The sequence below is a fragment of the Haplochromis burtoni genome, unplaced genomic scaffold (assembly GCF_018398535.1).
Source record: "Haplochromis burtoni strain Fernald_Lab_line unplaced genomic scaffold, NCSU_Asbu1 Contig_102, whole genome shotgun sequence".
NCBI lineage: Eukaryota > Metazoa > Chordata > Actinopteri > Cichliformes > Cichlidae > Haplochromis > Haplochromis burtoni.
Genome location: NW_024582463.1, coordinates 1161847 through 1185708, shown reverse-complemented (window position 1 = coordinate 1185708; position 23862 = coordinate 1161847). Strand labels below are relative to the sequence as shown.

The following is a 23862-nucleotide window of genomic DNA, read 5'->3' as shown; positions in this document are numbered from 1 at the left end:
ATATAAATTTAGCACAGAAAGTGGAAAGTAAACTTTGTTTGGTTGATTGTTTCTTTCTTGTAACAATGCTTCTTGGAAATAATCTTATAACATTGGAAAACCTTTTTATTTCCCCTTAAATGCTGCCACATTTGTAAAATAACAAATAAAAACAAACACCTTTGTGGGTAGAGCAGCAGAGTTGAGTATGTGTGTTGCACCCATGACTCTCTGCCTCGCCAAACAGGTTATTCTGGTTCTGAACTCGAACTGGAGTAGATGTTTGAAGTCATTTTTCCAGTGAGGGCGAAGTCGCTGCACACCCTCACACTGCCTCCACCAAAACCTGTTATCTTATCAGTGCAGCAGTCTGCATAGTATTCTATGCATCTCCTGCACACTTTAACCCTCAGATCCATTTGCTGTAGACAGAATCTGGACACATCAGGGTCCATACTGGTGTTGCTAATTGGGCACCTAATTGTCAGCTCCTGGGGAACCAGAAACTCAAATTAGCAGAATAAGCTGTTTGGCATTGGCAGAAAAATGCCTGGGGTTTGATAACTAAAGTTTCCACCCTAAAACGGGTGGATTAGATTGAAATCTCTGATTATTCACTCTGAATTACTCTCTACTGCAATAGGTCATCCAATTAATTAGGTTGCTTTAGAGTGTAACATTGTAATGTGTATCTAACTGAATTTAGGTTTGCAAACAGCATATCCCATTAACATGAATTGCTCGGCACTGCTGACATGATCAGGAGCTGAGCCCCCCCTAAGAGTCTGAACCTAGAATCGCCCCTGCAGCAAAGAAATAATCGACCAAACAAAAAAAGTCATTACTTTTTGTGCTAAGTTTATATCCTTTGCCCATTATTTATACTCTCCCTACTCTCCATTTGCCCAAACTTGAAACTTGTGGCTGCATTCTCCTTTCCTAACACATGAGCTATTCCTGCGTTGATGCGCTGTAAGGGTGCAACGCTGACAGCCCCTTCGTAATTACGTAACCTTACGTAGGGGTCTCCCGGTCTGAGCTCTTTAAACCCTGCCGCTCACTGCGTGCTGTCATATTCCCCTCTGTGATTGGCTGAGAGCAGAGGGGGGCGCGCCTGGTTGCGTCATATGAAAGAGAGGGATGAACGCTTATGGAAGAGAGAGAGAGGAGAGAGAGGGAGATTAACGGCAGAAGGCAGGCGCAGTAGCAGACTCCATATATCCGCTAGTCGGAGACGGACGGTGTCAGCTGCTAGCTAAGTTAGCTTCAGTAAGCAGTTAGCAACTAGCTTCAGAGTCCTAGCTTCTTCACTACACATAAGAGCCAGTGTGTGTGTGTGTGTGAGTGTGTATCTAAACGCTTTGAGCGCCAGCTCGGCTGCCCCAAAGTGACTCTGTGTTTGCGTGTGCGGTGCCAGTCTGTGTGTACACACAAGCCAGCCTCTCTGCTCACTCTCTTCCTCTTTCGAGTAGCAGCAGCAGTGTGTCTGTAACTGTGTGAGAGAGGTTAGCACGCAAAGAAGCAGACGCACAACCATAAACACTCTCTGATAGTCGACTGTTTACAGTTGGTGTCCGGTTACTCAGCTGCGGATTCACATCATTTCACTGACACCGTCTGAACGCCAGCATGTGAGTACTGATGGGTTAAAGCGTGTGTGTGAGAGAGAGTATGAATGAGTCTTGTTTGTTCGGCTGTCATTGATTGATTGCATTTGACTTGAGATTGATCGAGAGTGACTGAATGGCCTAATTTTTAAAGTAACTTAAGCGTGGCACGTGTTGCAAGCGTGGTTTAAACCGCGGTCTTAGCTGCACAGTTGTGACACAGGTACATGCGCAAGGTGTGCGTGTTTACCTGAAACAGAACATGAAGTACCAACTGCGTTTACGTTTTAATCAGGAGCTTTCTGTTAGTTACACACAGTCACACACTCATAGCTGACTTATAACCGACTCAAATGTGCACACAGAAACTTCAGGCTTGAGATTTCGTTTCACTGGACAGTTGCAGTAGGCGTAGAAAAGTCATCACTGTTATCATTGCATAGACAGTATAATATAAAACTGCAGGAGTCTTTTAGCAGATGGAGTTCTGTGTAAAGAACAGAGTAGACGTCTGTTTACATGCTGAAACTTGCAGCTTGCACAATGTGTTTGTTTTCGTGTAAGCCACACATAAATGGGAGCTCTGACTTTTTTTCCCTCACAGATTCTGTAATGCAGAAATTTGTTCCCTGTCATATTTGACCTTTGATCCCGTGGATGTTGGACTGTTTGTTCATCCTCAAAACAACCTTTACTCTGCGTCACACTGTGGTACATGCCAACAGCTGTCCCATCCCAGAGCTCAGGGAGACCCAGCAGGAAGTCGGCTAGTTTGATTAGTCATAAGCAGGAAATGCTGTACATCCTTCAGAAGGAACAAATTTCACCTTGATGGTAGTTTTTGGAGCAGCAAAGACAGAGCAACGGGAGGAAAGTGATCCAGAATTTTAAAGTAGCGCATATCCAAATCTTTAAGAACTCTGTTTATAGTTCTTATCTTCCTCCAATAACTGACACCTCCAGCTTCTTAAAAAGACAATTTTGCAGTAAATTGTAGCAACACAGAACCTTTAGAGCTGTTGTGAGTGCAATAAACTGAAAAGGCATGCTACAAAGTCATCTTAGCCCCTTTTGATGAAGACATGCACTTTAGACAACTGTGCCAGCTGACACTCCTGCTTTAACTGTGCTGCGGTGACGGATTTAGGTGATATTTGGAGGTCTCGGATGATCACAGGAGATTATATTTCCAGACGTAAGTCTTTACTGATATGTCGTAGGTATAAGGAGCCTTTTTAAGTACTCTTTTCTGAAATGCTTTCTAATAAATTAAATGGTTCACGAGGAAAAGTGCAGCGAAGACTCAAGCACTTTGCAAAGTGGCATCAACATTCTTCTGTCTCACAGTATATGTTTGTCTACTTCCAGGTTACACAACTGCAATTTGTATTAAATATATTTTTATTGTTGCCATTTTTGCACTGTTGCTTCACAGCATGACAGCCCTGGGTTGCTGGTGACTCTGTGTGGAGTATGTTCTCCCTCCTTCAGTCCACAGGCATGCATGTTTAGTTGAAAGGCAATTCTAAAGACTTACACTTGCACATAGGTGTGAATTTTGGTGTGAATAGTTGTTGCGAGGTGTGGCGAGCTGTCCAAATCGTATTCAACTTTCACCCTATTACAGCTTTGATAGGCTCCAGCCCTAAACTGTAAGTGGAAGAGAATGGATGGGTGGGTAAATATATGAATTGTCAACGTAAATTTTGATGCATTTATAAATTCAAGTGACAAAAGATGGATGGATATTTTTAATGTATGCTGGAAACTTGGACACACTTGTGTATGTCAGTATGCATGTGTGCTGACCTGCCTTCTCCTCCGCACAAGTTTTTCAAGCAGCTAATTGGAGTGCTGACCTGTTGTTGGGGTTTCCATGTAATTGCGAATGGATAACTTGTATTATTCATATAAAAATACTGGACTTTCTCCTTTAATTGCCGCCAAGGCATCATCCAGTCATTTGCACTTAGCTGAGTCAACAAGCGGTGACATTAAACTGGCAATCAAAAACTGCCACTCTACAATTTACCCTCTTAGGGATGTGATATAAAGATGATTTTGTGTGCTTGTTAAAGTTTTCAGTTGTGTTTTGACTGAGCAGATGTGCACAATCACCTGTTGTCTCTCTCTGTGTGAGAAAGAACAACTTCAGACAGTGTCTCAACCTGATCCTCTTGACATTGTCTGGACTTTATGCATGAACATGGCCATGGAGAGCTTTCATCTAACATTTCTTATTTTGGTTGGTGAGTGTGAAACAGGACTTTGCATAAAAGGGACTTTTTAAAATGGATAGTATGCAGCCTATAGGTTACATCACACTTGACTAGTGTAATATAACCTATAGGCTGTTTTTTTTACACACTGCCTCTCTACAATTCGAGAGCTTTCTCCTTTGCAGTGTTCATCATTGCTCCCACTGCATCACAGATACCTTTCTTGAGAATAAACTGACATATAAATGAGAAGTCAGTCCTGAAAAAGCTGAAAATAAATGGCAGGTTCTCAAAAGAGCGTCTAAATTGATCAGTGAAAATTTAGGATTTATGTGAGAGATCATGTTTCACCAGTACATCGTAGGTCTTCACGGGGCAGCGTGTAGCAGCGGGCGGTCGGACCATCCTGTTGACTCAGCTGGTAAAGTGTCTGAAAGTCAAAAGTAAAATGCAGCAGGTTCACATAGCTCACAAGTCTTTTCAGTGCACCACATGTTATACCGTCCATTCTCTTCCGCTTATACTTGTCAGGGTCGCAGGGGGCTAACCCAGGGCACACCCTGGACAGGTCGCCACTCTGTCGCAGGGCTAACACATACCCTCGCATTAACACCTATGGGCAATTTAGAGTTACCAATTAACCTAACCCCACTAACCGCATGTATTTGGACTGCGGGAGGAAGCCAGAGTACCCACACAAACACAGGAAAAACATACAAAAACTTTCTTGCTGTGAAGCAACAGTGCTTCATTCAAGTTCGTGTCCATGATTACACTTTAGCTAAATGTCTGCTTAGTAGTTAATTTAAAGAAGCTTTATGCAGCATTAAAACATGTTCCAGGTCCACTTAAATGATCACAGGTGTTTCTTGTATCCCAAACTACTTGTGAATTCAAACCCATGATTTACTTTTCCACAAGTTCAATAATCTAACTTTTATGGTATGAGCCCCACAGAGTCAAACCTTAAGCTTGTTCCTGCTGCGTGACGCTCACGTTGCTGACAATAACTTTGAAGCCTGGTTTACGAGGGCTTGCTGCTCTGATACAGCTGATCTTTATTCTGTGTTATTCTGTCTTGTAAACATTCTTGTTTAAAGAGCCCGGATATGGTTTGTCCCAGTTTACACAAACAGAGTAATCGCTTCTGCCTATCAGGTCAGAGGCAGGTGGGGCAGAGATGGAGACTGTTGGGGTGGAAGAAGGAAGAGAGGAGGGAAGGGAGTGCGGTTGAATGCACATCCATTTTCCATTCGGTGTGCATTCTGCCTCTCTCCATCGCGGCTAATGAAAAATAACTTTTTCAGGAATCGTTGGATCGAAGTGAATCTGCTTTATGTCTTCGGGGAAAGATTTGTGTGTGTGTGTGTGTGTGTGTGTGGGTGTGAGAAAATGTTCTGTTAAAACTTGTTTAGTTCAGTTGTAGCTCACATGATGATGGCATTGATTGCAGACTGTAAAATAGGTGTTTTTCAGGTGCATTTCAACACAACAGCCTGCAGCTGATTTATTTGTATTAAGCTGGATTCCCGCATATGTTCACACAGCACATCGTGCTTTGTATAAAATATTAAATTCCTGTAAGTAAACAGAATAATTAACTATTGCCTTTTCTTTACATCAGTAAGCTTACTGAGCTGGATTCACATCAGATCAGACATCTAAACACATTCTGACATTAAGTTGTGTTTGGAGGCACACATGCAATAACATGAGGCGCCTGATAAAGAAAGTCTAAATGTATAAAAGCACATCACGACTTGTTATACAAAGTTACAACTATACACACATAGTAGGCTGATAAAGGCATGTATACAGTGCAAAAGTCTTTGATAGCAGAGTAAACAAAAAAGGAGAGACTTTTTCTCAAGGTGGAGAAGTGGATTAACAAACTCACCACACACTGGGACAGTTTGGGTCGTCGACTGTGACTGCAGAATACTCCAACTTTATTTTCAGTTTTGGAGTGCTTGGTTTAAGAAGGAGCAGAATAAACTGAACATTGACCTCCTTTTAGCTCCAAAGAGACATATGGGGGGGGGGCTTCCCAAAGTCTGACATGCACATGCCCCAGAATCAGTGTCCTCCTCAGTCACGCTGCTGCTATTGGACTTAACTTGGTGGTTACTGGAGTAACTTATCGGCCATGTGCGTGTTTCACTTTTTCATGACCGAATTGGTGGATTTAATATTTATAACATTTGTAGAAGTATTTATAGCTGATAGCTTAGGGGGACACATCGACCCCATTAAATTTACCTCAGAAGTTTGATGCTGGAGCTCAATTTCATAATTGAGTGTGTTTTAGTATTAAAGTTGGAAAAAGCAAGAATAATTTTTCTGCTTAGGAAGGTAAGGTGTCGGTGGGCTTTACTCCGACTTGGAAGTGGCGTTCCAGCTCAGAGTTCTGACTTGCAGTTATGAAATTCCGACTTTCGTGGAACACAACAGTAGAAATGAAACTGGTCAGAGCAGTTTGAAACCTGAGCTTTTGTCTCAGAGAGATTATTTGTACCTGCAGTGAGCGAAATATTTTAAATTTAGCCATATTTTTAAAGAAAAGAAAAAAGTCTCTTTTGGTAATTACTTAGAATATATCTGGTGACTAAATGCTTATTTTTATGCCTTTCTAACTAGTTTTCATTAGTAGAACTATTAAACTTTCTCCTTGCTGATAGTTTGTAAGTTTCACTGCTAATCAGTTAGCCGCAGCCAATCTTCTGTTCTGCCTGCTGGTTCACTCGTTGCACTGCTTGTTATCAATGCTTCCCAGGGAGTTTCTCACCTCAGAGTTGTACTCCAATTCAACCATCTCGGGCTGCAACTGGTTATCTGCTCTGGGGATCCACTACGATAGCGACTCAAACCTTGCAGGAGGTGGAAAATGGGTTTGCGCGCCACTATGCCGAGCACACTGAGGCTACCTGCTCTGGATTTGAGGAAGGCTCACTGAAAAAGCAGCTGATGCTTTTGCTCAGTTATGTTTATCACAAAGTGCTAAAAAAAGAAAAGAAAACGCAGTGCATTTAATATTATTTAACCCTCTCAAGGCAGGCGTTGCAGATTTGCAACAGTTAAAAGCTAACAACCTGATTACCCCACATACATATTTTATGAGGTTTTTTTACTCAGAAGTACCACTGCAGGTATTCTTTTGTGCATTAGCAACAAAAAGTTAATTGGAGCCCGAGAGGGTTAAGCGCTGTGAAAGAAGACGCATGTCCATGCATGCCACTTCAGCAGCTGCACATGTACGCACTTGCATTGAGCTTTTTTGATAGTCCTGTTTTTTTTTTTTTTTTTGATGAGCCCACAACAGCCAGTGAACATCAACAGAAGTCCATCACGTACAGCACATCCTTTTCTTCTAACGATAACCCTGAATGCTGTAAGCGCCGAAAGGTAGACTGTTTGTTATTGCCCAATTTCTGTTGGATAGCTAGCTCTATGTATTTGCCCCTCGGTTACCCAAGCAGGGCAAAGTCGAAACTAGTTATGTGTGTCTGTGTGTCACAACATCACAGACAAGACAGAGCTGAACTTTGATCTCCAAGAAGTTAATGTACGAACCAGAAGTCGCTGCGGTGCTTTTAAGCTGCCTAGCACCCAAAGGTTTCACTCAGTAGCCATATAACCTTTCTCTGAGGACAGGATGATGCATGCATGTGGCAACACATTTTTCTTGAACTGATTTTTCTGGGTTTTCCAATATAAAAATTTAAGACCACGTTAGCTATTGACGATGTTTGTGCTTGTGCCTTTTTTTGCTGCTGTAACTACTGAGAGGAAGAGACACAGAGAGAGTTGGAGACTTACAATAGAGAGAAAGAGGTCATGGAGTACATTTGGCATGAAGCTATTATTCCACTTTGGCTTTCCAGCTGGGATTTCTTTTTTTCAGTACTTGTATACGGTCGGGGTTGAGTTAGGGAAAACGTTGATGCTAGAGTTGTTTCAGATGATGTCATACTGCTGTAATGCATCGTGTTTCATCGTGAGGTGTGCTGAATGAAATCAGGAAAAGACAGGAAGCACGTGATACACCTGGAAGAAACCAGCACCATTAAACGCGCTCGATCCGCCAAGATGAAGTGTCTCGTAATGAATGTAGTTCCTCTAACTTGACACAATAAATCCTTTGATGGTTTTTCGCTGCTTTATTTGCGACTTTTCACTGACTGTGTTTTTAGTTTTTGTACTACAGACATTCATACCATAGCAGTCTGCAGGAGTGAGAGGCCTGCAGCTGGTTTGGAGCCTCCACAATGAAACAGCATGCAGATTTTTTGCTTTAAAAATTCTTTGAACCTTGCTCATATCTGAAACTAAAACAATCCCGTGCATTCTTTTAGACTTAGTGAAAGGCGAAGGTCACATTCCTTTGTCTGTACGCCTGTTAGAGGGCCAGTGGAAAGGGCTCTGTTTTTCTTTCTCAGGTATGCTGTGAATATTATATTGAAATTACATTTAGAATAATTGAAAATGTCATTTTTTGTATGATTTAAAAAAAAAAATGCATTTCTTAATGATATCGAGTACTTGATAAACTGCAAAACAAGATGTATCTGATGTGTCAGTGTTTTGTTAATGTAAGCAGGTTTATTCCCTGGATCACACGAGTGGTTCTGATCTCTGACTTGGTCGCTATTTACTACAAAAAGGGATCTTGAAAAAAGTTAGCGTTGTATATAAATAAATAGGAAAAAGGGGAAGATACCAGAATGTATGTGGTTTTTTTGGATCTTCTGTTTTTTGCCCTTCCAGTAGAGTGGAAATTGTAGCTTCTTCAAAACACTTATATGCCGTTTAATCCTGTAAAAGCTCCTGTTGATAAAGCAGATTTTGCCTGGATTCCCTCAGTTAAAGTCATGCGTCAAAGTGCTCTTAATTTGTCCACCTGTTGTGTGTGTATGCACGTCTTGAAGTAGGCGCCATGTTTTGGTCGTTATCATACAAAAATCCATAACAGTCTTTCAGAATATTACATTTCTGAGAGTTAGCTCAACTCCTTCACCTCCTTGAGGCTTTGTCCCTTTCAGGCTTTAGAAGATTGAGCCCACGACAGCAGACTTTGGCCAGTCACGTGCCTCTTTAAACCTGATCAGGTGTTTCGCATAAAGAGTGGAAAAAGTCCATGGGGGAAATAAGATGGGATGGTGTTCTGTGTTAAGTAGGAGAGTTTCAACCTGGGTGAGCTTGGTTAAAATAAACACCCGTGTTTGTGTTGTAGAACGTGACAGAATTTTAAGGCTGATACCAATACTGATATATGGGGATTGAAAAATCGAATAATCTGATATTAGAGCTCTAATATTTGTGCAGTTACTTATCCGCTCAGATCAGAATAGAGAGAGGAGAGCTGCAGGAAGATGGCTGTTTATTTTCATACTCTGTAGATGGAGAGGAGCAGCAGAAGTATGCAGAACAACTATACTGATGGTCCTGATAATAAACACTCTATTACACAGTACTATCATGACACTTAATTCACGATACAATGTTATTACAGATAATAATTATGTATTCAATAATAACTGCACATAGGCTTATGTCATAAGTTAGCATAACCCTTTCTCTGGTACTCAAACGTCCCTCAACTTGTGCCTCAGCAGAGCCTGGGTACGGCCCTGTCTATGGGGAACCATACCTGGGTTTCACTGCCTCCAATCTGTGACAGACCCTCATTACCCACAGGATTTAATGGGGGTCTTTGGAAGCTTTGTCAAGCTAAGTGTGTCTAATCTTCAGTACTTTTTTGGTTGAGCGAGAAACTAACAAGCCCGAGTGAGTCATTGCTTTGCCATCATCGGATGGTGGCGTGTGACACTGGTGCTCATGTTCGTAGTATTCCACGACGGTCCTTACAAATCCCGTGAGTCACATCTGTCCCCCGTTGACCTTGTTAAGAAATCCAAAATCCAAAAAGTCTTTGTTTGTCACTGTTTGACTAGGAAAGAAAACTCATTAGAAGAACCTCGCAGACCATGCTAGAAAAAAGGAGCGCCATCCGGTGGATTGAAGGAGAATTCGATTTTATTCTTCTCGTACTAAAAAGTTCATCATTTTTACAGTTGAAATAATAGGATACGTATTTGGTGTAGCAGTGTTGTTACAAAATATTGGATAATATTGCGATACACTGTGTTGAACTGGCTATTCCTTCGCTCTGTCCAGCACAAATTCAGGGGTTTTGTCTTTTATCAGTTTTTGTCTTTTCCAGCTTTAAGTTGTCATGTTTGAGTATAAGGTGGGGTTTGGGTTTCTCAGCACTTCATAAAGCAATGTCTGATTGCTGTATTTCAGACAGTAAGGTGGACCGTGATCACACCTCATAATGTTTCATCATCTGCTCTTTATATAAGTGCTGACGGATCAAAGAAACGTAGCTAGAGTTGTCTCATAGAGCGCTCGTGCAGCTGTATTTACCCTCATTGTATTCCTTTCTCCAAACACTGCTGCCGAGTATGTAGCCGGTGAGAACATGCAATGTCTGCGCTGCAAAGACAGCATTTATGAAAAGCTTTGCAAGTTTCAGGAAAAGTACACGTCTGTGCTTTTCCTTTCAGTTTTTTTGTTGTGTTTAACGTTGATCGGGCCTCAGAGTGAACCAAGATTTCCAGCTGTGAGTTCCCACATCCCGGGAACACGAAGCCCCCGGTTTTATTTACCTGCTCATCTTACATTTTTTAGTATGAACCCAAAGCACCCTTCATAGCACTTATACCGGACAACTGTATCTGAGTCAGCCTCTGAGCCAAAAATAGCAATATAATTCACGCTCTCCAAAACCGAAATTGCACTCAGATTTAGTGCGACTGCCGGACTGTCCCAGTATCTCCTCGTCATACCACAGCGCACTTTCTGGGACACATTTGCCATTGTTGGCTGCGTGATCTATTAGGGGAGTGAGATGGGAAGATGGAGAAGTGCAAAGCAGTTTAATAATGCTCTCAGATAACGACAGAAGAGGACACGTGTGGAGAGCAAATGATGACTTTTGATTTCCTTTTTCTCACAATTGTTGTAGATGATTGTTAGCTAAGTGTTTGTCTCAAGGCCTGATTTGTACTGTCACAAATAAAATAAAAAAAAGTGTGTGTCATATGAGCTCCTTACAGTGGAGCTGTTGAAGTGAAGAGGTCTGCTGCTGTCTTCTTGGATGATTTGTGATTTGGGTGGATTTTTAGTCATTAAATCTGTTTATACCATCACATGCTGTGTTTTGGGTTCAGAGTCTTCTTTCCTCTGCCCTCTGCTGGGATTGCTCAAAAGATTTCCAGATTTTTAAAGATGAAAGAGAATTTTAGACGACAGACAACGCTTTAAACTAACTGCGATTAGGCTGCCGGCTGAAAATATGTTATTGTATTTTTCAGTATCTTTTTTTATGTTCCTGAACGGTGCTTTTAGTTGCTACAAAATCTTTAGGGGAGACAAAACTATATTGTTTTTATTGTATATATAATAAGATACTAAATATACAAAATATGCAGATTTTTTTTCCAGAGTTTATTTGTTAAAGGTACTTGGTAGCTTCCTGTTTTGAAAAATATCCTGGTATCACATCATCATAACTGCTTATGTTACGCTCTTCCTTGGAGATTACGCGTGTGCGATATCTGGTTCAGGTCAGTGGACTGTTAGGCTATTACAAGAGCTTCATTTAGCATTTTGAAGATCATTGCTCCGGATTTGTTGCCTGGTATACTGACTGACTGCGCTAAACCTCCTTGCAGCTTTGCAAGTTTGCAGGTTTTATTTCTAAAAGGTTTCGTGGCCTTCATCATGACATGACTTCCACAGCTTCCCTTATCTGACAGCTTTTTTAATAACACGACAGTGGAAAGTTCACGTAATATGACGTCTTTATATATGTTCCCCTGACTAGCTTCATTTTCACAGTCACAGCCTGTTGCTCATTGGCTGCTTCTGGTTCATGGTGATGGTTGTCATTAAGGCTTATTTATGGCGTTTAAAGAATTAAAATCTAAAGTTCAAGACTACCTAGAGGTACTACTACAAGGTTTAAGGAAAGGATCCAGGTTTTTCAGTCTGTTGTTGTTAGGCCCGCTCAGTATTCAGGGCTTGGGAAACTGAATCTGTTTCTTCAGGTGTGCCTGTTGTTTTTGTGTAGATGCAGTATTTGGTTTCAGGCTGAGTTTCCACTGCACGGTGTCTACAGACGGCTTCAAGGCATTAACTTATTGAACGATTCTTGTCTCATTTATTCCTTTTCCAATTCGGCTAAATGCTAATTATTTATAGTGTGTGATAAAAGTATTTCCAAAACAGTAGAACGTGAGTAGAAAACAACCTTTTAACTCTTTATCCAGATCTATATCTTGGTGCTCTAGTGTCTCAGCACTTTGTCTACATAAGTAGTGCAGTGTGAGAAATGGCATCATATATCTCAGCAGAAACAAACAATTGTCCACATTAAAGCAGGAAATAACCGTGTAGTGACATGTGGCTCTGATATGTTTATTGTCAATGCAAAGTTGAATTTTAAGAAATTTTTTATTGAAGATATTTGGATTCACATACAAATAATATTATGGCTTAGGACAAATATGAGACTTTAAGTCATTACATAATCAGTGCATTTAATAATCAAATGCAGTGATTATTCCCTTTAGTTTGGTTTATTGTTTCATTGGCAAATTGATACTTGTTCTTTCAAGGGGACCTAATTGACTGTAGTTCCGACGTTTGACCACAGTGTGGCAGCAAAGGACTTTTAGTGAAGTGTAGGCTGAGGTCTGGCCTAAAGAAGAAGCCTGGCTGCCTCACAAGCGTTGAACTTCTTCTGCCTGTCTCCTCAGATGAATGAGAAGCTCTTCATCAAGCTCAGGTAGCTGTGACACGGTTTGCACATTCATGCACGTGCGTATGGGCGCCTGTGCCATGTGGCGCTCACGCGGCTGTTGTGCTGCTAAATGTTCGTAACAGTCAGCTTAATGCCCGTTTAGTTGTGACGACTAGTGGTTTTGTCAGGTTGGGTTGTGTGTTTGTTACCGGGTGTTAGCTCAGAGGGAACAAAGCTATAAGTATCTTTGTAAGAAATCTTTTGACTTTTTTATATATTTTTTTTAAAAAATGGGCAGAAAAAGGGGAGATCTGTGTGTCTGGTACAAAACATAGTTTATATGGTTGTACTTTTCTAGGTAATTAGTCTTCATTTTTATTGCTGTAATTTGGTAGAGAAACTGCACAAACGCACCAGAAACTCATTGTCGTTAATTGGACACTAGCAGTTGATTGGCTGCTGGCAAGCAGAGCAGCAGCTGATTGGCTTTCCCGCCTCCTCAATTTCCTTTTTTTAATGACAGTCTGGCTTCCTGGACGAAGTTATGCTGTAACTAATCAACTAGAGCTTATCCTTTAAGACTTGTTTTTTGTTGTTGTTGGGTTTTTTTTAAATTGTTATTAGTATCTATCGATTTTCTTCCGTTTATCCAATTCAGGGTCGCAGGGAGCTAAGGCGAGAAGCACGGCGCAGCCTGGAGTCACGAGGCTAAGGCAGAGCGCCAGGCATCGTCAATTTTTAAATCGCCAGTTAGCTGAACCCCACTAACTGCATGTTTTTTGGACTGTGGGAGGCAGCCAGAGTACCCAAAGCGAGCTTGCACAGTTACAGGGAGCAGAAAGGTCCCAGACTGGAGTTGAACCTCACCCATAGAGGCCATAACCTAACCATGGACACCACTGTGTCATCCTTTATTAGTACTAAAATGGTTACTGTGTCATTGTACAATTCCAAAATATGTTTTAAACATTAAAAATGGCCTAGCTTCCATTAAAAATACTGGTCTATCCATTATGTTCTCAGCGACCTTTCCCCAGCAACAGCCATCACATTCACAGGCCTCAACCATTTGCTCATCGTGCAGCCTTTCTTTTTTCCCCTTCCTGAATCCTTCAATAATCCAGGACTCTTTGTAAATATTAGTTCAAGGACAATTAAACACTTCTGAATAAAATGCCATGTTGTGGAGGCTCAGCAGTAGCTTAAGAGGGAGCTTCTGATTTAATTTCTCCAAATGTGGTTCACACATCCTTTGGTGAGAACCACAGATCTCCGAAATACTGCCTTGTTTCCTTGTGCATGTGTTAGATTTATCTTAATATTTTGCTCCTGTCTTCTTACTTTGCATTTGTTTTGTTTGCGTAGTTGAACAGTTGTTGTTGTTTTTCCTCTCAGGATGTTTAGGTACACTTTATCCCGGAGTGGCTTTGGTGTGTTGGCTCTCCGGAGGGCTTATGTTCTCACCCGATTTGCTCACTCTGCCCCGAAGAATGAGTATCGACCAATCAAGAAAGTGATGGTGGCCAATAGAGGTAAGACTGCTTTTCTTTTTCTTTTTTTTTTCTTTTCCATACCAGTTATAATTTCCCACTGAAGAAGACAAGCAATTGGAAGCACTGTTAAATTAACTACAGTTTAATGCAGTTTCATTTATAATGTAAGAAAAAAGTTATGACATTTACAGTCTCCCTGAGGCGAGAACAGACTCTTGGATCTGTTAATTTTTAATGCCCAGCATTTAGTTTGCCTTGGCGTATGCTAATATTTAAGCACACATTGTATGTGGGTGGCTGTTGAAGCTAGCTTTGTTTGCTTTAACCTAAAAAAATATTGGATATGAATGTGGAGCTGCTGCCACCACAGCCGTCATTACTCGGAAGTTGTGCTGTGTACTGGGTCTATGTATTAAAGTGTTTTTGAATTTTCTGCTCTACATACTGTCACAGAGGTACTGTCACTGCCGTTCAAAGCTCAACTAAAATAGACATGAAAGTAAAAAAAAAATAATAAAAAAATAAAAATTATCCCGCTCTGGTATCTGAGGTCTGAATAGAAATGTAATTATAGGGAAAACCCGAGTTTCCTGAACACAAAGCAGTCCACAGTACGGTTGTTACAGGCGGGATAAACATCATTGATGTGCTTTGAGAGGCGGCCAGCGTGCAATTAGTTGCTCTGTCAGGTGATGAAGAGTGTTTGAGTGATTAAATAAATAGATTCATGCTTTTTTTTATTCAAATTGCTTTTATTATATTCATTCCTGCAGTCACATTTAAAATGCTTGATTTGCTTCATTGTTTCATTATTCCAGTTTTATTGGTGCATGGGTTTTCAGTACTGTTGGAGGTCTTGAAAGCACGTGGCGCTCTATAGGCCCCCTGTTGCATGCATACATCTCACAAAGGCTCTGTTTAGCTGCTGGAATACATCCATGTGATTCAAATGAGTTGTGGTCTGTCCTTCATGCTCGAACACAGCGGGGCTTTCCGTCCATCCCCCCCCCGCTTCACATCAGCCTGACGCGATAGCAACACCACATAAGATCACATTCTTCACACTGGAGCGCATCGGGCCGTTCTTGGCTGCAGTGTGCGCGCGCGCCTATGTGGCGATAAGGGCACACCATCATATCATATCAGCCCAGATTCCACTTCACCAAACATATCTCGTCTCTGCCGTAGCCTCTCTGCTCTTCTAGCAACTCCTCTCCTTTCTTTTCATTTCTGTTCCCCACTTCCTGTCACAGTGTTTCGTCCTCAAGACAAGCTCGAGTGCCTTTATTTTTTGCATTGTTCTTTTAAAGTTAACTACATTTTGATCTGTCAGTTTTCCATACATCTCGTCCTCTTCTCTCTTATCCCTCACGCTTTCATCCCTTTCATGTTCATGCTGTTGCTCTTCTCCAGAAGTTACTCCTTTCATGCTCGTCTACTCTCCTCATATTTTTTTATTTTCTTTTTTTTTAAAAGCCGTACAAATGTTTGAACGCTGTCCTCGCCTTCAAGCAAGAACAACACAGCTTACTTGTTTTCAGCGACTTAACTTTCTCCCTCTAAATGCGTGTTGCTTGGAAAACAAGTATTTGGCTCTTGTGACAGCAAGATAAAAGTCAGGCAGCGTTTTGCTTGTCTGAAGCTGAGATTTTACGCTGTTCTCTCAAACTTGAGTTAAAAACTGTTGACTTGTTGCAGTGTCTGACGTTTTTTGTTTTTTTTTGCATGGGTCTTGTTTTCATGCAATACATTACAAAGTTTGGGCTTCTTTCCTCAGCTGAGGCATTAGATGCAAAACGCTACAGGATGTTGATAAAATGCTATAAAGTCTGTGCTTATAAAACCTAGATGATGAAAGAACTACAGCCTCCCTCTACACACAGTCTCCTAAAAAATAAAGAAACATTTGCATAATAAAGGGAATATATTAAAAGGAAACACAGAGAGGAAGGGAACAGATGGAGCTGGGAGAATGAGATGTGGCAAAGCTAAACCAAACCGCCTCCTGCATTGAGTCATCACATGTGTTCCTCTCGTCTTTCAGGTGAGATCGCCATCCGTGTGTTCAGAGCCTGCACCGAGCTGGGGATTCGAACCGTGGCCGTGTATTCAGAGCAGGACACTGGACAAATGCACAGGTATTAGTGTGTGCTACATTAGAGTGAACCGTAGTGTTTTAAATAAAGATGGCTTCACGGGCATATGTTGCTAAATGTCTCGCCTGCCACTGCTGGATATTGATTACAGAATGCTAACAGCTGATTAGAGGTAATAGCAATTGAAAAGGAGTCTTGGGAGCATTTTTCTCCGCTCCAGCGCTTTGGGTGGGTTCTTTGTTTTGCAGTTGATGTTAAGTGGGGACATAAGTATAATTGTATTGACATTACAAACATTCAGGTAATCTCGCAGCTTAGTTTACATGCACACAAACTATTCTGGCTCTTTGTGAGCTTCAAATATAATACTGATACTTTTCTACCTGTTCCTGTTTTTCCTTCCTAATGCGTTTGCTTTTATTCGGCTCCACTTTTATTCCATCATTTTCTATTTCACTCTTTATATGCAGCATTGTACCCAATAAACGCTGATCGTGGTAATGTTTTAAGAGTTTATAGTTTGACTGAAGTACTCCTGTCCAGTATTTATTGAAAGCTGGTGCATATTTGTACATGCAGCCTGATTTTTATACACTTATATTTTGAACTGGCCACCTTCCGTCTCACTAATGCACGTGTTTGCGTGTTCTCGTCTTCACAGGCAGAAGGCGGATGAGGCTTACCTGATTGGGAAAGGCCTGCCACCTGTTGCAGCATACCTGCACATTCCAGACATCATCAAAGTCGCCAAGGTAACGAGTTTTCACCTTCACAAAAGTAACTCTTCCACTTCACCTGTATGGTGGTTCACATGTCTCAAGAGAAACTTGGAAGAGCTAACAAAGACATAATAAAGCCACTGGGAAGCACAGCTATGTGATAATCAGATTTTTTTTTTCACTTATTATTTTGGTTCTCGGTGGAGTTAAATAAACAAAATGAGGCAATTCAGATAAAACGGTTTATTTTCAGATTGATGTTCTGACCAAAATGAAAGCAGTTCAATCGTTTGCCCCTGATTTAAGACCAGCATACTCCATTTCCTTACAGCGGTGTCATGTACAGTGCCTATACGCATCTTAACGGTCCCCTAAATGAAGAATTTGATAAAGCGCTGCTGGCGAGTTATTAATTTTTGTATTGACTGTAATTGAATTTTTGCCTTTGACTGAAATGAAAATCCATGCTATGCAAGTCTCATCTTTTGCTGTCAGTAGTGGAGCAAAAAAAGCTTCTAGCTGGAGACCGGACATGGACTGGAATATGATTCTTTTCTGTTCACTGTGTTACTTGCACAAGAAAAGGGAATATTGTATTACTATACTCTACTCGCACACCCCTGCCCTGTTATTTTCCTTCGTGGTCAGTATCCGTGTCTAGTGTCCACAGTTTCTTGTTTCTTCCTTTCCTTACTTCCTTTTCACTTTCATTTCCCATCTCCCTTCCTCTCCTCTTCCCTGTGCCACTTATCTCTGTGTAGATCATATCGGCTCTTTGTTGCATCTTTCCCATCCTCTCTCCACTCCTCCAGGATATGCTGTCAGTTTATTATCATTTTTCTGATCAATCTCTCATGTTTTATACTCTTCTGCGTGGGCATGTGGTCAGCCAGCCAAGTTGGGGAGCCTTTGGCATCAAACTCATTTCTCTAAAATCCGTCTGGCTATCTGAGAGCTCAGCCAGCCCATGCCAGCATTGTGTGTTCCTGTTTTCACCCTTTTCATATTTAGTTTGTTTGCCTCTTGTTCACAATGTATCTTCACTTAGCCGCTAACAAGCTGATGATTTTCTTTCTTAAAATTGTCCAACATGACAATTAAAACAGTTGTGTTGGACGTGAATGCGTGAGCCCACACGTGCACCCTACTGTATCGTATTAACCTCTGTTAATCTTCATCTGCTGTCCACGTCTTGCTAAATTTGTGGGTTTCTTTCTGTCTTCTTTTACCTGCTTGTGTGCATGCATGGCACTTGCTATGTTTCTGTGTGGCTCAGTGCCTCTTTTGGCCTGCCAGTAACAGCTCCCTTAACAACGGGACAGCCCATAATTATAGTCCGCCTTGTATCCGAGAGCAGATGGCACATACTGATCCAGAGATGGCTCTATCTGTCAGCCTCGGCAGCTACTGTATCTGTCTGCTACCCTTTGGTGTGTGTGTGTGTGTGTGTGTGGGGGTGCACTTACTCGATACCTTCCCGCTGACCCTCAAATTATCTACGCCTGTCTGTTCACTCAGTCTCCTACTGGTGTCCATTATGATGATGATTAAGGTAATGGTAACTAAGATAAAATGAGAATAAAATGAACCATTTTTAAGTAACACAAATTCTTTGCACTACCATGAGATTGCATGTGTTAAAGCATTTAGGTTAGTGTGTGACACCTTTGTTTCTCTCACTAATAGACAGCCAAGTGCTAACTGAGGCCCGCAGTGGCTCTCTGTTTAACACAACTCATGCAGCTGAGCTATATTTACTTTCTCTGGGATGGGTGAATTTAAAAAAGTCTATCCATCTGTGCCTACTTAGGACAACGGTGTGGATGCTATCCATCCTGGCTATGGTTTCCTGTCTGAGCGGGCAGAATTTGCTCAGGCCTGTTCGGATGCCGGGGTGATGTTTGTCGGACCATCTCCAGAAACGGTGCGCAAGATGGGTGACAAGGTGGAGGCTCGTTCCTTGGCTATCAATGCAGGTATGATACGACCACCCCAAAATGATGCTCAGTTGCATGTAGTTTTGAGGCTTGCTCATTATAGTGGACCTGTTGTGCTTTTTCTAGATATAGGTGTCTGAAATAATGAAATCAGTACAGGAAATTTCTATGAGCCAATATCTCAGGCTTCAGGCTCCTCCAAATGCCCCTTTCCTGACAGCATTTTTTAAATATTCCTGGCTTTTAAAAATGGCAAATGTGCTTAATTTGGTCATCTCAGGCGAGCACAGCAGCCTCACAACCCTGCTATTCAAGCCTTCATTCTGCAAGGGCCAGCAAATCAGAAGAAAGTTGGCTCGAAGGGAGAATTGAAACGGCTTGTATCAGAGGATGAACTGAAGCACCAAGGCCCTGCAAAATATGAAGATTGTTTTGAACCTTGAGTCGTACAAGGCTGTTGGAGTAAAGAGAAAATATGGAATTGGAAACGTGTATAATAGATTCGTATTATGTGATGGTAGTAGTTGTATACTTACTATGATAAAATGGAAGCGTAGCTGACTGGTGGTGTGCATGTAAAGCTTGTGACGCTATTAGTAATAGTGTGGTTTAAATTTAAATCACTCTGCAAGATGACTCACACCTCCATCTACCTTTCACTCTGCCTTTGCATTTGCTGTCGCTTTAATGCGTGTATTAAATTTGTATTCACTGAGGTGATGAATATTTTAAGAGCATGCTCTTTTTCTTTTATGCAACTGTAGGAAATCTAACAAGCTCTATTTCTATTAATGGGATGCTTTTGTCATTTTGAGCCACTAAATAATTTATTATTTCAAGACCAAGTGAATCTTAGATTGCGCTGCTGTCTTTAATGGCTGCTAATCTTCTTTGATTATATCAGTAACTGTGATAATTATGGTGCTAGAGTTTTTATTTTCCTTTTTCCCTCCTCTGTAACATTTGACATCCTTTTTAAAGTAATGTTTGTCACAAACCCAACCCTGTGTAGGAGTACCTGTGGTCCCAGGAACAGATGCTCCCATCTCAAGTCTGCAGGAGGCGCAGGCGTTTGCCCAGACATACGGCTTCCCCATTATCTTCAAAGCAGCCTATGGTGGAGGTGGTCGCGGCATGAGGGTGGTCAGAGAATATGAGGTGAGCGCTTGTATGGTGTCAGAGGAAGCAGTTTAAACTGCGTCTTGACCGACCAACCTAATGACACTTTTCTTTTTCTAGTTTTTATTCATTCGGTTTGCTTTGAATCGAGTTGAAATTGCTTGAAAATCTCAAACTGGGCACCAATCACTCTGGATGTATTGGAATCTGTGCCCTGAAAGTGGCTCGGTCACTTAGTGAAGGAGTCTGAGTGATTTCTGTTTGGCTCTTTCTCTTTTCTTTTAAGTGAGTATAATTGGAGGCTGTCCAGCAGGCACAGTTACAGTATTGTCACGGTTTAAAATAAATAATGGACAGCTAACTGATTTCATGCATCTTACCTTTTTGACTTTTTTAAATGATTTTTTTTTTTTGGTCCATAACAGTAAAATGTCTCAACATGTCCTTGATACTAATAACTGAAATATAAACAGAGTATATAAATAGCAGAAGATTGTCAAAATAGGCAGCATAATCTTATTGTAGGCCCATATTACAGGAGTTGGAATTTTAGATTCATCTCTTGGCTCAAAAGTGTTATCTGGATATAAAATGTGAGATTGGCCGACAGATCGTTTGTTTTTCAGCAAGACTGTATGTAAAACAATGACGCAATCAGGAACAACTGGACTTCGCAATATTTTTGTTTATTATCCCAACTTTAGTGCCTGCAAGTATGTTTCAAAACTCTTGCCACATCCAGAAAAACCCTTTGGCTATGCAGGTGGAAACCTCCGCTCAGTGCAGCCACACGTGCCTGTGCGACCTAGCCAGTTAGCTCAGCAAAATGTGCTCATTTAGTGATGCTGGCGGCTTTTCCCTCCTCAAGCCTGTGGCGATAATGCTGTGTGGGTTCTCATAGGCCTGGTGGAATTTGTATTTATTTATTTATTACCCGGGGCATTTTTTCCTTCATGTGACTGGACAGTGTAGACTTTCTAGAGGGGACAGTTTCTAGACAAACCTCAAGCATTGGGGCTTAATTGTCACCAAGCTGGTGGGATTTCAGAATTAATCTATTTGCATCACTACTAAAACACAGTAATTCAAAATGTAAAATTGATAGAAAATAAAGAGATTCATAGACCTGTTAAGTATGTCCCCTTTTACTCATCGCTCTGGCTTGTTTTGCACTATCAGTTGTGCAAAAGTGTTGTCATAATCACCCAGATTTAAACTCTAAATATCAAACGTGTCGTCTTTTGTTTAGCGATGTAAAACTCTCACATAACCAAGACTCTGAATCCGAGTCATTGTCGTCACTGACCGAGGTCTGGGATCAGATTTCTCTTTGAATATCCGAATTATCCCAAGCTCCAGCAGTCTGAGCCCGACATGACACAAAATGACCCACAAAGTGGTCATTAATAATTCAAGAAGTGCAGTGATGGCCTGCGTAAACGGTGCTTCTGCTGTTTTATTTCATCTATATTGAGTATGGTGAGCGTCTTTTTTTTTTATAACTGTGCTGGTTACAGACCGTTAACCTCGCAAGAGTCCCTTAAAATACATTCATTAAGCTTTTCAGCGTCGCTTGGCTGATGTTTGGTGTTTTGGGAAATGCTAGTGGAGGAGAAAAAATCAGGATAGCTGTACTTTAACCTCATAACCTCAGTTGATTGCTATTGGCGACTTGGCCAAGCGGAGACAGTACAGTTTATCTTGACACTGTTCAATATGAGGGGAATTGTGTTAAGTCATTATTTCTGTTTTATTACATAATATTAGAAATTATAGAGGGCTAAAAAGAAGCCAGAGATGTGATTTTTATTTTAACCTTAACAATTATATATATATTTTTTCTCAAAATGTGTCCCTCAAAGGGGCTTTTATGCCTTTAAACACCAGGAAGTGTCAAGTTATCACCCCTATTTTAGTGCATGCCTCGAGGTTGCTTTGTTTCTAGCGTTAGCAATATCAGGACAGCGGAGGGAGCGTCATTGCTGCCCCTAGATTATAATAATATTCCCTGATGACCCTTTGAGCACTGTAATGTCATCCTTTAAACTGCATTTCTCAAGAATGAGTACCATAAATGGTTTAACGTGTTTACTTGGCGCTCAGATTAACCAGATCGCGCTCTCCTACTTGTATCGTATCATGTCGTTGGGCGGATGTGCTGCCCGAAACATTTACTAAAGCCTGGATCGAGAAACACGAGTTACACTGACAAGTGTCAGTTTAAATGTAAGCCCCGCTTTATTCACTGGCACTATGCTATAGTTTCTGATCTACATGAGTGGTGGCAGTGTTGCGTCCTACTGTAGTCATGCAAGTCGGCAACATATTGGAAAGTGTGACCTTTTCTGAGTTGTACCCCAGTCTAATTAATTAGTTGTTGACATTTCTAGTTATTCAGTTGAGTCACAAGGGCCTCAGCAGCTCCAGCAGATACGATGTGAGGAAATTGTAAAGAGGTTTCTCTGTACTGTTGGGACCGCCAGGCAACAATGCGTAGGTTGACTTTTTATTCCATTAAGGCCGGCTTGTAGGTCATTTGTATGCTGAATTAACAGACAGAAGCTAATATTCTCAACATATTGTAGGATGAGATGTGTATGTTTACTGATAAGCAAGGCTAAGATAAGCTAGTCTGCTAGATTTTAGTATTTCCACCCCTCTAGGATTGATGTGATATGCTTTCCAAAAGAAGTGAAAGAGGACGAGGGAATGGCAAGCGTCAAAGCTCCAGTGGCCAGAGCTGACGATGCACTGAGAAGATGTGGAAGGAGTACAAATGCGATCTTCATAAGTTTCCCAGTCTTTCAAAAGTCCTCTTGCACCTACAGGCTCGTGAATGACAATGTAATTGAGCAACTTTGAAGCATTTTTTCCCCCCAAAGTGTTGCATTCAGTCAGACTTGGGAGTCCCTGACTGTAACTAGCAGGTTTTTCTGGTTTCTCAGTTGTGTTAAGTTTGCAGGAATGATGACTGGATGAGATGTAGACGTACTAGCAAAGCAGCTGTTCTTCCTGTGCTCGTAGCACTCGCTTCAGTCCATGATCACCTGATTAAGTGGTGACAAAGCCAGTTGGTGAATGCTTGGTTCCAAATCATTTGATTGTCCCCTTATTGGTAGCCGGTGAGTCTGATCAGATATTTAAAGGCTTATTTATGTATTAGTTGTATAATTTCCTGTTCTTTGAAAGTTGCGGCTTCCTTTTGTGCCATCTCTGCCCTTTTCTTTGACACACTGCTTTTAGCAGCGCTGATGACATCTGCAGTTCCCTTGAATGTTGTAGTTGTGCCTCCAAATGCATTTTTTTTGTCAAGGCTATGAGATGACAGCTGAGGATGGACTCGAGTTTCCTTTCCTGAGGCTCAGGGGAAGGGCGCGTGGTTGTGATTTGTGTCTTTCCTCCATAGAGGAGACTGAATTGGCTGGCAGATTTTTGTAGACTGACAAACACAGATGGAGTCGTGACCTTGAACATGGTGGACTGTGATCTTCCAGAGATATTGTGTCCCGTCTTACTCTCTAGGGGAATGTAAACATTTCTGTCGGGACAAATAAAATATTTTGTGCAAAAGGGGAACAGCAGTTGTCTAAATAACACGAATAATACCACTCCATACATTTGAAAAGCTTTAGTTTGCTGGGACTGTCTCTTGAACGGTTGAACTAACTCGGACATGTATGGATTTCTCTTGTTTGTCAGGAACTTGAGGAGAATTACCAGCGGGCCTACTCTGAAGCCCTGACGGCTTTTGGGAACGGAGCCTTGTTTGTCGAGAAATTTATTGAAAAGCCGAGGCACATCGAAGTACAGATCCTTGGTAAGTGCACTCTGACTTCATTTACGTTTGCCTTTTAACTATTTATCTGGTTTGTGTTTATCTGAGTTTC

The 23862-nt window shown here is 41.3% G+C and overlaps 1 protein-coding gene across 2 annotated transcripts in view; it reads left to right on the top strand.

Annotated features, from left to right (window-relative positions):
* Window positions 1-1122: 1122 nt before the first annotated feature.
* The window catches only part of pcxb (pyruvate carboxylase b), a 299933-nt gene continuing 277193 nt past the window's right edge, over window positions 1123-23862 (top strand). Inside the window, exons 1-7 of one of the 2 annotated variants that reach the window (XM_042223129.1) lie at window positions 1123-1610; window positions 14007-14143; window positions 16149-16242; window positions 16862-16952; window positions 18730-18895; window positions 19869-20014; window positions 23675-23792. In XM_042223129.1, coding sequence (XP_042079063.1) covers window positions 1609-1610; window positions 14007-14143; window positions 16149-16242; window positions 16862-16952; window positions 18730-18895; window positions 19869-20014; window positions 23675-23792 — 754 coding nt within the window. In that variant the 5' untranslated portion in view covers window positions 1123-1608. Of the gene's footprint in view, window positions 1611-11302; window positions 12657-14006; window positions 14144-16148; window positions 16243-16861; window positions 16953-18729; window positions 18896-19868; window positions 20015-23674; window positions 23793-23862 lie in introns of those variants that run through there. The other variant, XM_042223128.1, reaches the window with a different exon arrangement.